This window comes from Globicephala melas, chromosome 18 (genome assembly GCF_963455315.2).
Source record: "Globicephala melas chromosome 18, mGloMel1.2, whole genome shotgun sequence".
NCBI lineage: Eukaryota > Metazoa > Chordata > Mammalia > Artiodactyla > Delphinidae > Globicephala > Globicephala melas.
The window spans coordinates 62641445-62657761 of record NC_083331.1 but is presented as its reverse complement, the minus strand read 5'-3'; the positions used below and the strand labels follow the sequence as shown (position 1 = coordinate 62657761).

Here is a 16317-nt window from a genome sequence, read left to right as displayed (position 1 = left end):
TCCACAAGCTTGGCAAAGAAGGAATAGTTAGGGACTGTATGGCCTAGGACAAATTCACGACGGGGAATCTGAGCTCCACTGGATTTTCATTAGTGGAGAAAAGTGAGGACGACAGACCAAGTCTTGTTATGAGGTATTAGCAAATGAAATGAGACACAGAAAGAAAATGAAGTTTAGTGAAAAAGTTTTTATCAGACAGAAATTTCTAGAAGGATGCTTAGAAGTAAACTGGAAGGATAGTTTGAGATCTTGAATGTCAAACCAACAGGGTCGAAATTTATTCTTAAGCCACTGGAGAACCAAACTGACCTTTGATGGTTTAAGGCTTAAAATTTAAGCCAGTGGGTCTCAAAGTATGATCCAAGGACTATCAGTGTCACCTGGGCACTGGCCCCATCTCAGAGCTACTACATCGGAAACTCCTAGCATGGAGCCCAGCAGCCTGCGCTTGAACACACCTTCTGGGTGATTTTGAGAACCACTGGTTTAAGCAAATTAAAATAATCAAGGCAACGTAACAGCTATATATCCTTCTGCTGGTGGCATGCGTAACACAAACCAGTGAGAAAGGTCTGAAAGAGAAGTTTCAGAGCCATTTCCAAGTAGAAGACCAAAAAGAAGAGAAATAAATGTTTTTGAAAGATTTGCTATTTGACATTTAACAGCATTTTAGGATCACCTTTTAACGTTCCATTAAAGCTTCTCTCTTAGAAGGAAATTAAAAGTGACTAAGTCTTAGAGTGGGGATTACAGCCTACTAGGTTTTCTCTCTCCTCTTCTGATTAAGAAATAGGCAGATTTCTCATCACGATACGTGTGTCAGGAGGGAATTGGGAAAAAAAAGAACTAACATTTACCGAAGATTTCTGTCAGGCTGTTCACATGCATTATGCCATTTGATCCTCACAAAAAAATGTTATAAGCCAACCTATAGTATTGCCCTTTTATATAGATATGGATCCTGGGATTCAAAGAGGTAAGGAAACTTTAAAATGATCGATTAGTAAGCACAAAACAAGGACTTAAGTCCTTTTGCTTCTATATGGTACCATCTTCCAGGAAGTCCAAAGATTCCCATATAAACAAGGAATTCATATTATTTCCAGTTCACTTGATGTTTGAGAGATTCTTTGGAAGCGTTCATCTTGTTTATGGAATGGGGAAGATATTTTGCAGATACTTAACTGATTCAATATTTTTGCCCCTTAATTCACTGTTTTCTTACAAGCTTCCACCTCCAGAGGCATGGGTATCTGTTACTGGACCTTTTCAGGAGAAAAGTCTTCAAACCTGCATGAAGGGCTTGAGGTCCAGCCAGGAAGAGAAAGGGTAGCAAACCCATCCTGGCCCCAGAGGTCGCGGGAAGAAAGGAAGCACGGGGATGGTAACGGCTCCCCACGTCTTCCAGTTTCTCCTCTCTGAGCTTTGCATCAAAACAGGAAGCCAAAGAGAAAAGGGATTTCTGGCTCAAATTCTGCTTAGGACCCTGGGAAGAGATTGCCCGGTGGGCTACCTGACACCAACCTTAGGGTAAACTTGGAGACACAGGGCGCTCAGAGGGAGGGCTGCACCCACACCCAGGGGACACAGGTCTGGCCCAGCAGTTCATACAGCCCTGCTGGAGGCTCAGAAAGCAGCTGAGTGGTAAACCAGAAGGTAATGAAGGCTACAGGTGGGCCAGAGGCCAGGTGAGGGACAGGTCAGGGCTTCAGGAGGCCTACAGGGCCAGAATGGCCAACGTGAGGGTGAATACTTCAGGAAAGGGGGCTACCAGGCCCTTCCCAAGTTGCACAAGATCAGATCATAGATATCAGTTGTGCGGGCCAGCAGGGCCCTGGAGACGGGAGGAGCCCAAGGAAACTCCCTCTTCCCCCTGCTTTCCTGGGGAAGAGACACTTCCTAGACCCATGGAAGAGACTGATTTCCTTACCTAGCGTTTGCTGTTTAACAAACTTGTATATAGTCTTTATTAAATGCCAGGCACTATTCTAAAAGCTTAAATGTTAATTCATGTAATACAATCACAACACTGAGAGGTAGGGACTGTTAGCATCCCTGTTCACAGATGATGAAACTGAAGCACAGAGAGGTCCAGAAAAAAGGCTACATAGTAGAGCGAGAAGTCAAAGCCAGCCTCTGCTTAAAACCAGAGAAAGTACCCCACATGATCCACTGTTACTGAGAAGAGCTTAACCGATCACACTAAAATTTTTTGCCCATCAAGTTACCCAGCAAGTGGGAGGTCCTGAGAAAAACCAGATGGGTCGCGTGCGTGAAGCAGCAAAGCAGGGAGAGGAAATCGTGTGCCTTTTCCCATTGGAGTGGCAACGTGTCTATGTTTTCAACTTTGGGGAAAAAATATGGTGGCAGTTCACATACTTCCTAAAGGTCTTCCAAAAGCTTGTAAAACAGGTGAGCTCCCGGAGTGAGGAATCATGCCTTATCTGCATGGCTGGTTTTCTCTTGTCCAGTGACCACTGGAAAATTGAAATGCAGAAGCACTGCTTGGACCTAAGTGAAATCGAAAGACGTACTATTTCTCTATTTTTTTTTTAAATGGAAAATGTCCAATTCGACCAGTGTTTCTCAGTAATGTTTAATTTTTTTCCCCAAAGCCCAGAAGACTGAAATACCAACCTCAGACCAAACCTTAGTTTAAAGGTCTTGAAGTTCACTTTGCAGGGAGCACAGAGCCGCCTATTCGGGAAACCCTTCACCCCCCTGCCCCACAGGTTGACAAAACGAACCGTCAAAACAACAGAAAGGGAGGCAAAGGCAGACTGGATATAATTCTAAAAGCTCAGTGTACTGCTTTCAGAAATATACTGTCATTTTTAGGATCAAAATGAATGGACTGAAAGTACAAGGGGTTTTAGAGGCTTTCTGGGGCTTCATTAATTCTTTTTTTCCCTGATGAGGTATTACCAAACAGGGCCACTACTAATGGTGACACGATCGCAGCTCCTGATGGCTGGTAAAATGGGACACGGAGCCCAGCAAGGTGGCAGATGTATGGCACCGACAATATATTTATTGGAGATTTGGTTCAGTTTTTCAAATCTAACATGCCGCTGAATAGGTCCTGGGATACAGTGTTTGTACAATGTCTGTTAAAAAATGATTCTTTCCGGGAGGGGAGGAAAAAAAAGAACAGTGCTTTCAATGTTCACTATCCTTTACATCTGCTGCTCAGCTGGAAACACTGTTAAAAGGCCATTAGAACCTTAAGGTAGCAGACCTCGAAGGCTCTGAAAGCCAGGGAGCAATTCGCTGTTTGTGTGAGAGGATCAGCCCAGCCACTTCCTCTTCAAGGGCTGAAAACAGCTTCTGTCATGAGCCGTGAAAATCAATTCCACAGGAACCAGGCTGAAATGTGGCCGAAGGTGGTACACCTACAGGCTGGCGCTGCACGGCAGAGCCTCCTCCTGGGCATCCCTGGCACCTTCAGAAGTCCCAGGCAGCGGCTCCCCGTCAGTGCCTGGGAGGAGATGGGCAGCCTGAGACTTCCAGAAACCTCCAGGCTTCTCTCTTAGGACACTGGTTCTCTCTAACGCTTCATTAGGTTAAAATGAGAATTGTCGCCCAGCACGAAGATAGCTTCAGGAAGTGTCACCCTGGGAAAAGCCCGCTCTCGCTTATTTGTATTCCATCTTTCTGTTTTTCCTGATGATACTAGTTGGGAGAGAGGCTCTTTTTCTCCCAAAGAATACTGTTTCAAAGCCTTTCAAAACAGAGAGCAGTTTTAAACTTTTTTTTTCAAGTACCACATCATATTTTTGAAAATAAATATTGCAGAGGAATCACAATGGCTTTGTCAAGAGTTGTACTTTATAAACTAATGGTTAGAAAGGTTAAAACCTTTCACTTTAAAATGCGTTACAGGTTTCTCAGTTATAGGAAATTGTTATTCCAGTGACAAAATGCACCTTTGTTACTACATAGAATTAAGATAAGTATAACCTATATTTTTATATATAGTCAACACTTCATTAAACTTCAAACCTTTGTATAATTTAATAATAAGCATGTTCTGGACAAAAATAAATCGCCATTCTTTAATCATAGCAATTAGTTTATGTTTATGCATATAACTTCTTACAATATTAAATTAGCTATCTTTACAGCAATAACCCAGGCTGAGAAACTGACTCAAAGTTTATTTGTTAAATTAATATAACAAAATGAAAAAGTACAATTTCATGGTTTTCTGCTGTGAATATCTGTTGCACCTAATGTACTGTTTTAACTGGAATTTAAGTGTGATCACCCTACATGTATTTTTTTAATTAAAATAGAAAAACATGGGTTTATACAATTTTTATATGTCTAGTATACAAAACACATCATGAAGATCTCTGATTTTAAGAAATCCCCAAGTTCCTTTTTTTTAAAGAAGGGAAGGTGGTAATTGAAGAGATTATATGTAATGATTTTGTTGATGACATAAGATTTGCCGTTCACAACCTATAATAGTCAATTGAAATTGACCTTTTATGAGAGCCATATGGTAATATAGGTGAAATGAATATATTCTTTATGGCAGTCATGTAAAAAGATTGGCCTAAGCTTTTTTTTTTCTTTTTTTTGCGGTGCGCGGGCCTCTCACTGCTATGGCCTCTCCTGTTGCGGAGCACAGGCTCCGGACGCCTAGGCTCAGCAGCCATGGCTCACGGGCCCAGCCGCTCCGCGGCATGTGGGATTCTCCCGGACCGGGGCATGAACCCGTGTCCCCAGCATCGGCAGGCGGACTCGCAACCACTGCGCCACCAGGGAAGCTCCTAGCCTAAGCTTTTAACATAGTACTTGACCTCCTGGTGTCTGAATACCCCCAAGTCTGTGAAAGAATACTGAATAAGATAACCACATAATCAAATGAGTAGTAAAAGCACAGTAAAAGCCTTTCGCACATTAGCACTTGATAATGTAAAAGTAACAGTCAATTATGTTCCCTAAATTCAGTGCAAACATATAGCTGGAGGAGAGGCTGGAACAGATCAAGTAGGAATGTTCAGGAATCTTGCATTTCCAGATAATTAATACTTCAGAATTACAAATTCTTATTTTCCAAATAGAGCTCCCATTATGTCAAAGAGCACTTAAACTCTTCAAAATCATTTGTTAAACTTTTTGCTACAAAAAAAAAGTTTAAAAATCAGCGATCTTAAATTTTTTAAGTTTTAAAAACTCCCAATCATTGGGATTTGGAATAAAATAGGATAAGCAAACAGCTAAAGGACAACATTTCTTACTTCCTCAGGAAAAAAAATTAAGGCCTGGCACTTGAAAATACCTCTAATAGCCAAAAGCATGGTGGCTCTTTCAAGTTCATTGCAAAAGTGCTATTGACTTTGAGCTATTCTGACCCATTAAGAAAATAATAACTGAAAGTTAGTCATCATTTTTTGGCAGACCTCAGAGTGCTTTCTTTGCAAAGAAAAGAGTTGCCTCAACTTCACTGCAGCCTTGAGAGGAAACACCCCTAGTTCCCTGAAATGCAGCAGAGGAGCACTTGCCCCTGCTAATCTCAGCTGTTCTGGGGGCACAAAAAGAGGAAGTCGATTTCTCAAGAAATCCAAGAAAGGTAAGGAGCAAACCACTAGCTGATAAAGCCTACAGGACACTGGTGTGCATGTCCAGAATGCATCATGCTACAGCTTTAATTAAATGTGTATAAAATGAAGGGTGACCAGCTCCAAATGTAGTCTCCTCGTACCTGGAAGTCAGGGACAAACGGCTAGATCTGCACAGGAAAAATAGCTCAAGGCGGGATGGTGCCGGGGAGGGGTGGGGGGAGGGTTGGTATTACTCTTGACCGGAAATGTTCTAAAAAAGACCCCCAAAATGAGTCCTACATACCCATAGGGAGCCTACCATATTAGCAAAGAATAATAGGGATCCTACCGTGAAAGGAACTTAAAATGACTTTTCCCAGTTCCCCTTTCAAGCAATGCTGTGGTGTTATTTTACTGGCGCAGAAGTGCCCAGGGCAGCTGGGTTAGGCCCCTTCTGCTCCCGGCACAGGTGATGACCGATAGAAGGGAGCCAGTCACTCTCTTTCCCTTGGTCCCCCTAGTGGTCGATGTAGACATTTGGAAGAGCGCTGAGGAAACAGGGTCGGGGTGCGCAGTTTGGAAGCAGCAACTCTTTCTGGGTGGAGATTCCTACCCAAGGTCAAGGCGAAAAATAACACAAAATCATTGCTCAGATATGACTGTCTCCCCTGACAAAAACATGTACTTAAAACCACATTGAATGCACCCAGAATGTGGCCCCCAGAAACTCAAAGGATGGTGCCCAGACCAACAGCATCAATGTCACCTGGGAACTTGTTAACAATGCAGATTACAGGTCCCATCCCAGAACTACTAAGTCAGAACTTGTGGGGATGACCAAAGCGTTTGCGTTTAACAAGGCCTCCAGTGATTCTGATGCATGATAAAGTTTATGAAGCACTGCTCCAGACCACTGGCTCTCTTCCCTAGACACACATCAGGATCACTTGGGAAATTTTCAAAAGAAAGAAAGAGAAGAAGGGAGGAAGGGAGGGAGGGAGGGAGGGAGGGAAAGTACCCTTCCCAGACCAATTAAATCAGACTAGCTGAAGATGAAGCCCAAGTGCAGGTATTTTTCTTAATATTTCACATGATTCCAGGATAGCCCTGGCTCTTTCCAACTCGAAAGAGCCAGTTGTTAAATCTTCTGGAATTTTGTAAGCCAGGTGGTGAGCTGTTAGTAGCTCAAGACCGGTCACAGTGGGAACATTTAAACCACAAAAATTGGCAAATGCTACAAATCAGGTCTCTCCACACACTACCCTCCAGAGAGCCAATTGTTTAACATTTATCAGTTCACCACTGGCCAGAGTCGAGGAACACTGGTTTAAAGCAAGAATGCCAAATACTTAATTCAGAAAGTCTGAGTCATTCCTTTCAATTCCTCTGATACCCCTAAGTTCCTTATTAAGATTATGAAGATTAACCAAGCATTTCAGTGGCCATATACGTGAGAAAGGTGACTACCAGCCTGTCTTAGGGTATAACTGTGACTAGTTCAGATTAACAGCCATAGTCCTTTTCCTTTCTCTTCCAAGCATGGGCATAGGAGGCAATTCTGGAATGAGAAGGGTGGGTAAATCTGCTGAGGGACTGCTGAGGCTAGTATGCCTCATCAACAGAGAGATGCCCATGGGAAGAAATGGTCCCTTTCTATGCCTCTGGGCATTGCCCCTTTGCCTCTTGGTACTCCAGTAGCCATCTTGTTTCCATCATGGTCCTGACCTGGATGATGAATGGAATGAGGATGGAAGAGCCAAAAGATGGGGAGAACCTGGGACCGGGTGATACTGTTAACTTTCTACTTTCTCACTCCTAGAACTGCTCTATGTTGGGACTCCTTCATATGTAAAAGAATGGCTCGCAGTGATCATGTAAACTGGAACTCTCATGCTTTCAGGGCCTTCTTTCCATAAAGGCAATGAGTGTGCCCTCTGCTCCCCCCACCCCTTCTTGCTGACTCTATACTCACGCTTCGGAGCCCATCGCTCTTCTTCAAGGAGGCATTTCCATAACCCTGTGATCAGAACACAGGATCCTATAATTTTTCCATTTTTAAAATTTTTTTCTTTTTATTTATTTCTTTACTGTGGCCGCACCTCCAGGCATGGGGGATCTTAGTTCCCCCACCAGAGACCTGAACCCACGCCCCCTGCAGGGCAAGCACGGAGTCTTAACCACTGGACCACCAGGGAAGTCCCCACATGATCCTACTGAATGCTTTCCCAGTGCCAGGTACCCTAGTGCTGTGCACTCATCTCAGCCGTTCACTGTTAAAGGTGCCCTTAATTTCTGCTTCCCTGCTGGGATTAAAATTCCCTGGGGCCCTACAGCCAGTCCCTGGCGTGGTGACTTACACATAGTAGGTAAATAAGAACTAGTTATTGGAAAAATGAAACATAAATGACTAAAAGAAATGGAGAATAGGTTATAAAAATAATAACCTGAATAATGTGTAAATGTGGAATCAAATTTCTATTTTTCTTTGTTACTAACTGGTGCATTTGTTTAAAAATATTTTTCATCCAGGGTTATTAAAAACTCTTAAATATTTCCATCCAGGATTATTAGAATTTTTAAACCTTTACCCAAGAGTTAGCACTATGAAACCCTTTATTTACAAACATGCCATCCAGGGAGTCAACTACACTTTCAAACACTCTCATGTAAATCACTAAAAACTGAGTAATACTGGAGAAATCTATGAAACTACTTAAAGTCTCGTTGTGTGCCAGCTAAAGAATTTAAGAGAGCAGAATTTGATCTGCAAAAGGATTTAAGCACCAAGTTTGAAATATTAATTATTCTGTTTATACTGGCAAGACAACTCTGAGTCACCTTGCTGGCCTTGCTAGAAGTCTTTTGAGAGATGTGAACTAAGGAGGAAAAAAAAGTCCTATGATGTTACTTTTGTGGGTTTGAATATGAATTAAGACTAAGCTAATGAATTATTTTATCAATAATTCCTTTACTACAGTTTTTATCCTAAACTCCTATTTCTATAAAAATCTAGTGACTGAATGGTAGGTCACTTTGGTTTAAAAGGGCTCAATTTTATATTTTGTTAAGTGTTCATAATACCCATAATTGTAAAAGAACACGAGTCACCCTCTCACATAAATTATAATGCAATGTTTATACTACAGTATTTTAAAGAACATAACGCTGTATATTATAAATCACTTTTCATACTGGCCTACATTTCTGCTCACAAGCTATTACAATGCAGCACGGTTAAAAGATATAAGTTTTATGTAAAAAAGTGTATCAGTCAACTCAAATGAACTCTTATTCTCAACGATGACATATCATCTTCTAATTAAATCAGCTAAGATAACTCTGTTTGCAAGGATCATTCTAAAATTAATTCCCAAATCAAGAGTCTAACAAGCGGTACTCCTAATAGTCCAGATTTTAGATTGCTTTGATACCTGGAATTAATGTGAATCTTTTAGTAATCTAGTGACTTGACAAATCATAAAAAAAAATTTGAAGTTCCGCTAACTCATTTCCACCTCACAGTGTTCTTCGAAAGGATTTTAAAGACATCGTCTAACTAAACAGAGGGCAAAGAAATCAGAACTCTGTGAATCAGGCAGCTAAATGGAAATTAAATTATTTATCCCAAACTAGGAGATTTAATATGTCTCCAAAAGAGTAAGACTTACCAAACTCTGTTTTTTCATTTATGTTAATGTGATATCTACATGTAAAATTGAAAAAAGAGTTGGGTTAACAGCAAACGTATCAAATAAGTTGGTTTGCTGGGGAGCAGAGGGAGGGAGAGCTTTTCCCCGGGAAGCCCACCAAAAAAAGGAAAGGACTGCTGGACGAAGGCCAGACAAAATGAAGCATTACATACTTTGAAATTTGAAAACAATAAAGAAAGACTAGTATACTAGTCTAGTAGACTACTAGATACTAGTATTAGTATATATCTAATACTACTAGAATACTAGTATTCCACTAGTATATCAGTGGAATATAAGAGAATATTTTTTTTAATTTTAGACTTTGAGACAGATTTTTAGATTTTTGAGATAGATTGATATTAAAGAGATGGGAGAGGGCTTCCCTGGTGGCGCAGTGGTTGAGAGTCCGCCTGCCGATGCAGGGGACACGGGTTCGTGCCCCGGTCCGGGAAGATCCCACATGCCGCGGAGCGGCTGGGCCCGTGAGCCATGGCCGCTGAGCCTGCGCGTCCGGAGCCTGTGCTCCGCAACGGGAGAGGCCACAGCAGTGAGAGGCCTGCGTACCGCAAAAAAAAAAAAAAAAAAAAAAAAAAAGAGAGAGATGGGAGAGAATTTACTGCTTTCTTAATATCCAGCTATAGCCCGACTCTCAAAATACCTGACATAGGAAAAAGGTGGCAAAGTAAATTATTGAGAACAGAGTTTGTTATATGTTTTTCCTAATCTGTGGGGATAAACTTCCCTCTACCCCCATGATAATTTCCTGGAGTAGGTTTTTTTGGACTAACCCAATATTCAGAAAGTAGGTCCAGTATATTGAAAAAAAACCGACACATGTTTTTACTTTCTATCTTTCATATAACCAGATCTATACAATGATCGGGAAAATGCACGAGTACACAGACAGTTTACTGGTGGTAGCGTAGCCAATTCCAGAGAACATAAAATCCAAATTCAAAGTGATTTTGAAAAATTGTAGATGTTGCAAGTAAATAGAAAAATACTCAGCTAGAACTGTGAGCGAATGCATATGGTGATTGATAATACCAGGCTATAGATGTATTAGATGAGGAAAGAATTGATTTTACATGCATTCATTCGACAAATACAGAATGGCAGTGGGCAAGGTGAAGTGGATGGACTCCAGTGCCTGGGGTCAGAGTGCCCGCGTTTGAACTCTAGCCTCATCACTTGCTATCTGAGTCATCCTTGGGCAAATTAATTATCTGTCTCTGTGTTGCTCGGTCTTTTCATCTTTAAAATGGGGATAATGATAGCATCTAAGTTATTAGAAAAAGTCAGTAAGGCAATGTTTAATGTTTTTAAAGTAAGTAATGTTTTTCAGATAGGTGCCGGGCACATAGTGATTTCTACATAAAAGATTGTTAAGTAAAGTTGCAGTAGATAAATGAAAAACATTAACCTGTAAGCCAATAAATTACCACTAGTAAGCAACACATGCATATTATAATGAATGACTCCAAGAAGGCTCAAAGCATAAAATAGAGGCACCATAAGCATAAAACAACATTCCCTGAACTGCCCAGACTTTTAAGCAGATGCTCTTTTCAGTTTTGAGTTCCTTTAGAAGTTTAGCGCCATCAGGATGAGTTGGATTGGAAAATGAGATAATATTTCTGATGCTGGAAGAAAAACTGGCATGTTTCACACTGACCTTTGATCAGAGTAACAGTGCTAACAAAGAACTTGATGCTACATGGCTCAATATCTTCCCAGAAGATAGAACAAGAGAAAATAAGCAAGCACACTTCGAAGGCTTTTGGCTAGATATCTGGAAACATTTTGATACCACAAAAATTACTAAGTATTAGAATGGATTGCTGAGAGGGGCTCAAGGGTCTATTCCTTTGGAGGTCTTTGAAACAAGAACAGATAGTCTATCTGATCTGCCTGGGATGGTTTAAAATCAGGGCTGAGGGAAGATTAATGGTACAAGCTGCCCCCTGAAGGCCTCCTCTTTCCCAAGCACTCTCTGAGAGTCGAACTTTATATATTACCCATCACAGTCCCTCATCTGTTGAGTTTGAAGAACTCCCTTTTATCCTAGAATGGAAAAGGGCACACTATTTCACAACTGTGAGTTCTGAGTAAAACTTTAATAATGTCATGATGAAACATAATGTCCTTATTACTTCTCAGTTAGTTTACCAGGCAAGCTACCTGTAAATATCTTTCAACTAGAAACAGCTCTCAAGAACCTGAAATCTGAACAGCAGTTCCTTTAAATTCATGTTCCCTGGCAGACTAACAGCACATGCCACTTCTCAAGCAAACCAGTAAAAGTCCAAACAAGGCAAAGGATGGAAAGGAGTTGAAGGGAAGGATAACCACGATATACTAGATAATTAAAAGTAAATGGTATCAGGAAGGAGGGAAGAGAGGAAGAGTGTGTTCATTTAATAACAGGACACCTAAGTGATCATTCCAACAGCAATAGGTAGCACTGAGTAAAATTTACCTTGAAAAAATGTTGGTCCTTAATATACAGTTATCTTTCAATTCATTTCTTTTCCTATCAGATGTGCCTCTGACCTCCCAGTGACCTATAGCTTGAGTATTTCCACTGGCACAAAGGACAGGAGGGTTTAGGCAAACTCAACAGTGCCCTTAGTCCTAGAAAGTGATTTTAACAAAAGTGCACACGTTTTAGAAATTCACAGCTGATTAGCAAGCACTGTAATTGTCAAGGGGTGGAGAAAAAAGAGGGAAAAAACCCTCTGTAGTTAAAACTCTACTGAAGAATTTATCTCAACCACTGGCAACGTTTCAGGAAAGTCAATGGGGCCTACAGAAATCATACACACCGAAAACCTTCCCTCTGATATGAAGGAGATTTGCCTCTGGTAAGGATGAACTGTAGTCTGCTGAAGGTCCCATTATCCACTAAAGAATACTGAAGCAATTTAAAAATACTTAACTCTTTTCTTCTTTGAGATATCTTATCTGAAATCATGTTGGGAAATATGTGTGTTTAAAAGAGAGTTTGAAAAAGCCCAGATGAGAGGAGAAAAAGTTCCTACAAGAAGTGGTCCATACTCTACACCTTTAAAAAGTTGAATTCCCTGAGATTGGGGGGGGAGGGGAAAAAGCAAAGCTGATCCTTATCAATTAATTAAAAAGAATGAAATAACAGTAGACAAAAGGGAAGGAGAGTTAAGAAACTTAAGGAGCTGCGGGGGCAGTCTCTCTCTATTCACTGATTAACAAATTAAGGAGCTCTGGAAAAGGGAGAAGAAGTGACAGGGAGAGAAAAGTGGTCTTATAATTCACCACAGGTTCCGCCTCCGACTCACCAGAGGCTGCCTAAGTCTGGCTCAGAATTAAAAAAGGCTCCCTGTATATAATGCTCCGCGCTGTTGGCGTGGTGTGTACGCTGTTTTTTTTCAATGCCTGTATTTCTAGAAATGTGCTCATTCCGGTGTGAGTAAAAAAACCCACTTGTAGAGTTTGTGGATCAACCGCAATAAAACAGCAATCCCACCACGTATCGAAACCGTGATGTTTTAAGATCTGTGCAAAAATGCTTTCCCTCCAGCGACCAGTTCTTTGGCAAAACGCGGAGAGGCTGGGCTGGTAGAAATCCAGCGTTTCGACTCGACCCTCCGAGGACCCTGAGGACTCCAGCTGCCGGGTCTGCGCAGCCCGCGCCCCCGGAGCATCTCCTGGCCTCTCTCGCAGCCACAGGATTACCTCTCCCCAACACGTTTCATTCACCGAGCCCCCGACAAGCTCGGGTTCGGTTGGAGCTAAGAGCCGGAAAACACGCACCCAGGCTGCCGCGCAAGTTGTCGGAGGGGCTGTCGGTGGAGGAATGCTGGTGGCCGGGCACGCGGGGGACGCGGGGTCCCGGGAGCCCGGGACGAATCCACCAGCGAGCCACCCGCTCAAGTTGACTCGGCTTCCCAGAACGGGCGGCCGAGGCCGCGCTCAGGACGGGGCGCGGCGCCGGCTGGCCGGGGTGTCCCCGAACCGCGAATGACCAACCGCAATCAGGGAAGCACTGAGAAACCGTAACGGGAAAGCCCGCCCCAAATCTCAAACGGGCAGCCCACGAACTCCCCAGACCAGCCCGGAACCGCCGACGTCGGAGGCCGAGTCCCCCGGTGGGGTTCCCCCCCCCACACACACAAGCCTCTCCCGCCCGCGGCCCGGGCGCCGGGCGCCCTGCCTCCCCGAAGGTCAGGAGAGGGGACCGAGGGGCGAAGGGAGCCCTCCGCGTCTCTCCACCGCCCCCGCTGGCGCGAGGGCGGGAGCGGAGAAGGCGCCACTCAGACTGTGGCGCTGGGCAACACTGCGGCCGCAGTTCTTCCAAGTTTGCCTGAGCGAGCGGCGCGGAGTGGGCGCCCCGCTCGGCGATCTGCCCTCGCGCCGCGGCCGCCCCGGAGGGTGCCGGGCTCCCCGGCCCGCGCGGCCGGGGCCAACGACGAAGGGGGCGCGAGGGCGCGGGAGGAAGGGAGGGAGGGAAGGAGGGCGCTCCCGCGTGTGCACACAATGAGGCAGCCGAGACGCACACCTTCCCCCGCGGGCAAAGCCGCGGGAGCATCCGCAGCCCCGCACAGAAGCGCGGCGGCCGGCAGAGCCCCGACAGAAAAGTGAACACCAACAACTCAGCAACAGGGGGAAGGCGGAGGGCTTCCGGAGGCGCGGGAGACGTGCGGCCGCCGAGGGCTACAGCCGGCCCGGGCCGCGCGCTCGCGCTTACCTGCGATCTCCTGGTAGGGGATGTCCGCCAGGCTGAATCCCTTGGCACCGTACGCCTGGCGGACCTCGCCGCAGCTCCGAGCCTTCACATCCGCGCCGGCCGGGAGGGACAGCAGCAGCCCGGAGAGGGGAAGAATCACAGCCCCGATCCAAGAAGGCATGGTGCAACATGCAAATCCAGCTCGGTGAACCCCGGGACCCGTGCGCTCTTCACCTTGCCCCTCAAGCCGAAAGCCCGCCAGAGCCGGCGGCGCGCTCCTCGCCGCTGCCCAGCGTCACCCCCTTCCGCCAGCCGAGGGGACGAGCAGCGCAGCCCTCTGGACTATGCTCAGCAAACTTTTATATGCCTGATGGAGGATGGCAAGCCAACCAGGGCTGGCTGGGAAAGCACCCGCCTTGCTCCTCTGGCCCCCCAGACCGAAAACGGTGCAATAAAAACGAGAAAGAGGAGGAAAAGAAATGTTTAGAAAACCACCATGGGGGTTGAGAGCTGCGATCCGAGTTCCGAGCCGCAGAATTATCTAGCGCGCGGCGAGCTCGGCTCGCGGGAGTGTGCGGCGAAGGTGGGGACGCGCGCCGGCTCTCCCGGGAGGGAGATGGACAGGCGACCGCGGGGGTGTGCGCGCGCGAGTGTGTGTCGGTGTGAGCGCGGGGTTCTTGGGGCCGCGTGTGCGTGGAGGTATGTGTTGGGGATATACGGGATCTAGGGGAAACCTCAGCTTCACACAGGCTGAGGGAGCCTGTGAGAGTCCTCCTGAAATAGGAAGAGAGAAATCCTGGAGACAGACACTGGAGGCAAGAGGGAAGGAAAAAGGAGGGGCGGGAGAGAAACGTGCTACACATCGCACAGCCGAAATTCAGAGGCAGAGTCGAAGGCAAAACCTGGACTGGATTTCTTTCTACTCGGTAGAAGAAGGGAGGGGGAAAAAAAGGGAAAGGTTCCTATTTTCTCATTCCCTGAACATCCTTCATGCTGATCCGAAATGCTACCTTTAAATGCCATAACAAAGTCATCTAGACACAAAAAGCATTTTGCAGTCATTAACTTACGTTAGTAAGCTATATTTTTGTGGACGTAAAGGACAACACAATTCCAGTTGTTGCTCTGAATATGAGAAACAATTCACGACCTACTGAAACCCAAAGGCAGCGTAGAAATGAACAATTATAGGGGAAACGCAAATAGCAGGGCACAGTCACTACTCTAATTGCTGGTCTCATTTCTCTTTGACTTTGTTTTTCTTCTGTAAAGGCAGTTCAGGCGCACATGAGAGATCAGTAGTTTTTCTTATTTTCAGATTTTGGGTTCTGGACTCAAAAATGTCCCCCTTTTAAACTTCAAGTATTACTCTTGGATCAAAAATCATGATCTTAGGTGTCTAGTGTGTGGAGGAACAGGAAAGCTGAAGAGAAGAAGCAGAACAAAGAAGCAGTGAGAAAATGAGAGAGCAGGGGTCTTTGGGGTACATGAAGGAAGATATTGGGGAGGGAAGTGAGGTCTTCCTTCCCTCTCTTCAAATACTCACATACTAGACTTACTGTTTTCTTCCAAGTTAACAGAACTCTCAAGTGGAGAATCAATTCACTTATTTCTTCCTGTCTTATACTCAAGTTCTGTGAAATGGGATAAATATGAAAATTCTTATCAATCTTCTTCTGTTAATGAACTCTGCTAGGCAGAAGTATGTGTTGAAACCCAAAGCTCATGCAACTACTGGGGTAGTTAAATCCAAGACCAAAAAAATTAATAAATAAATGAATGTTTAAAAGGTGATGCTTACTTGTGTGGCTGTATGTATTTAGGTCAGCACATTATTCAGAAATAACTATTGGGTAATGTCCAGCTTTTTGGAGCTTACCTATAAAGCTATGTTTTTCAGATGACAGCTATTAATGACCAGATGACTCATGAAATTTGTCATTCTGTTTGTTATCACCATCATGGTCGTAATCATCTTCATCATCATTACAACACATTAGGTACCTCTTCATCCTCTCTTTAATTAATTCCTTCTCTTTTACTCCACCAAAAAGACTCCTGAGTTTAAGATCCAACCTGATTGAAACTAAGGAAATGCTTAAAAATGAGGTTCTCTTATTCACAATTTGATTTTTTCTTCTTGAAAACTCCATAGCTAAATATATCTTTCTGAAAACAACATTCACATATTTTTTTCTCTTAAAATTTTAGCACAATGTTTGCCTTCGTGATATTGTACTAACTGGCAGAACTTAAGTGACCGCACTTATTTCCCTCAAAGTCTGACATCGAGATGAGAACAAAATATACTCTAGTGACTTTGTGGACAAAGGATAAGTTGGGTAGGATTAGGAATTGCTATAGCCAAGTC

At 44.0% G+C, this 16317-nt stretch overlaps 1 protein-coding gene across 2 annotated transcripts in view; it reads right to left on the bottom strand.

Annotated features, from left to right (window-relative positions):
• GPC6 (glypican 6) overlaps positions 1–14762 on the bottom strand; it is a 1087352-nt gene extending 1072590 nt beyond the window's left edge. For both annotated transcript variants that reach the window (XM_060288063.1, XM_030856917.2), the window contains exon 1: positions 13968–14762. In XM_060288063.1, the coding sequence (XP_060144046.1) occupies positions 13968–14127 (160 nt within the window). In that variant the 5' untranslated portion in view covers positions 14128–14762. The remainder of the gene's footprint in view (positions 1–13967) is intronic.
• Positions 14763–16317: the final 1555 nt, after the last annotated feature.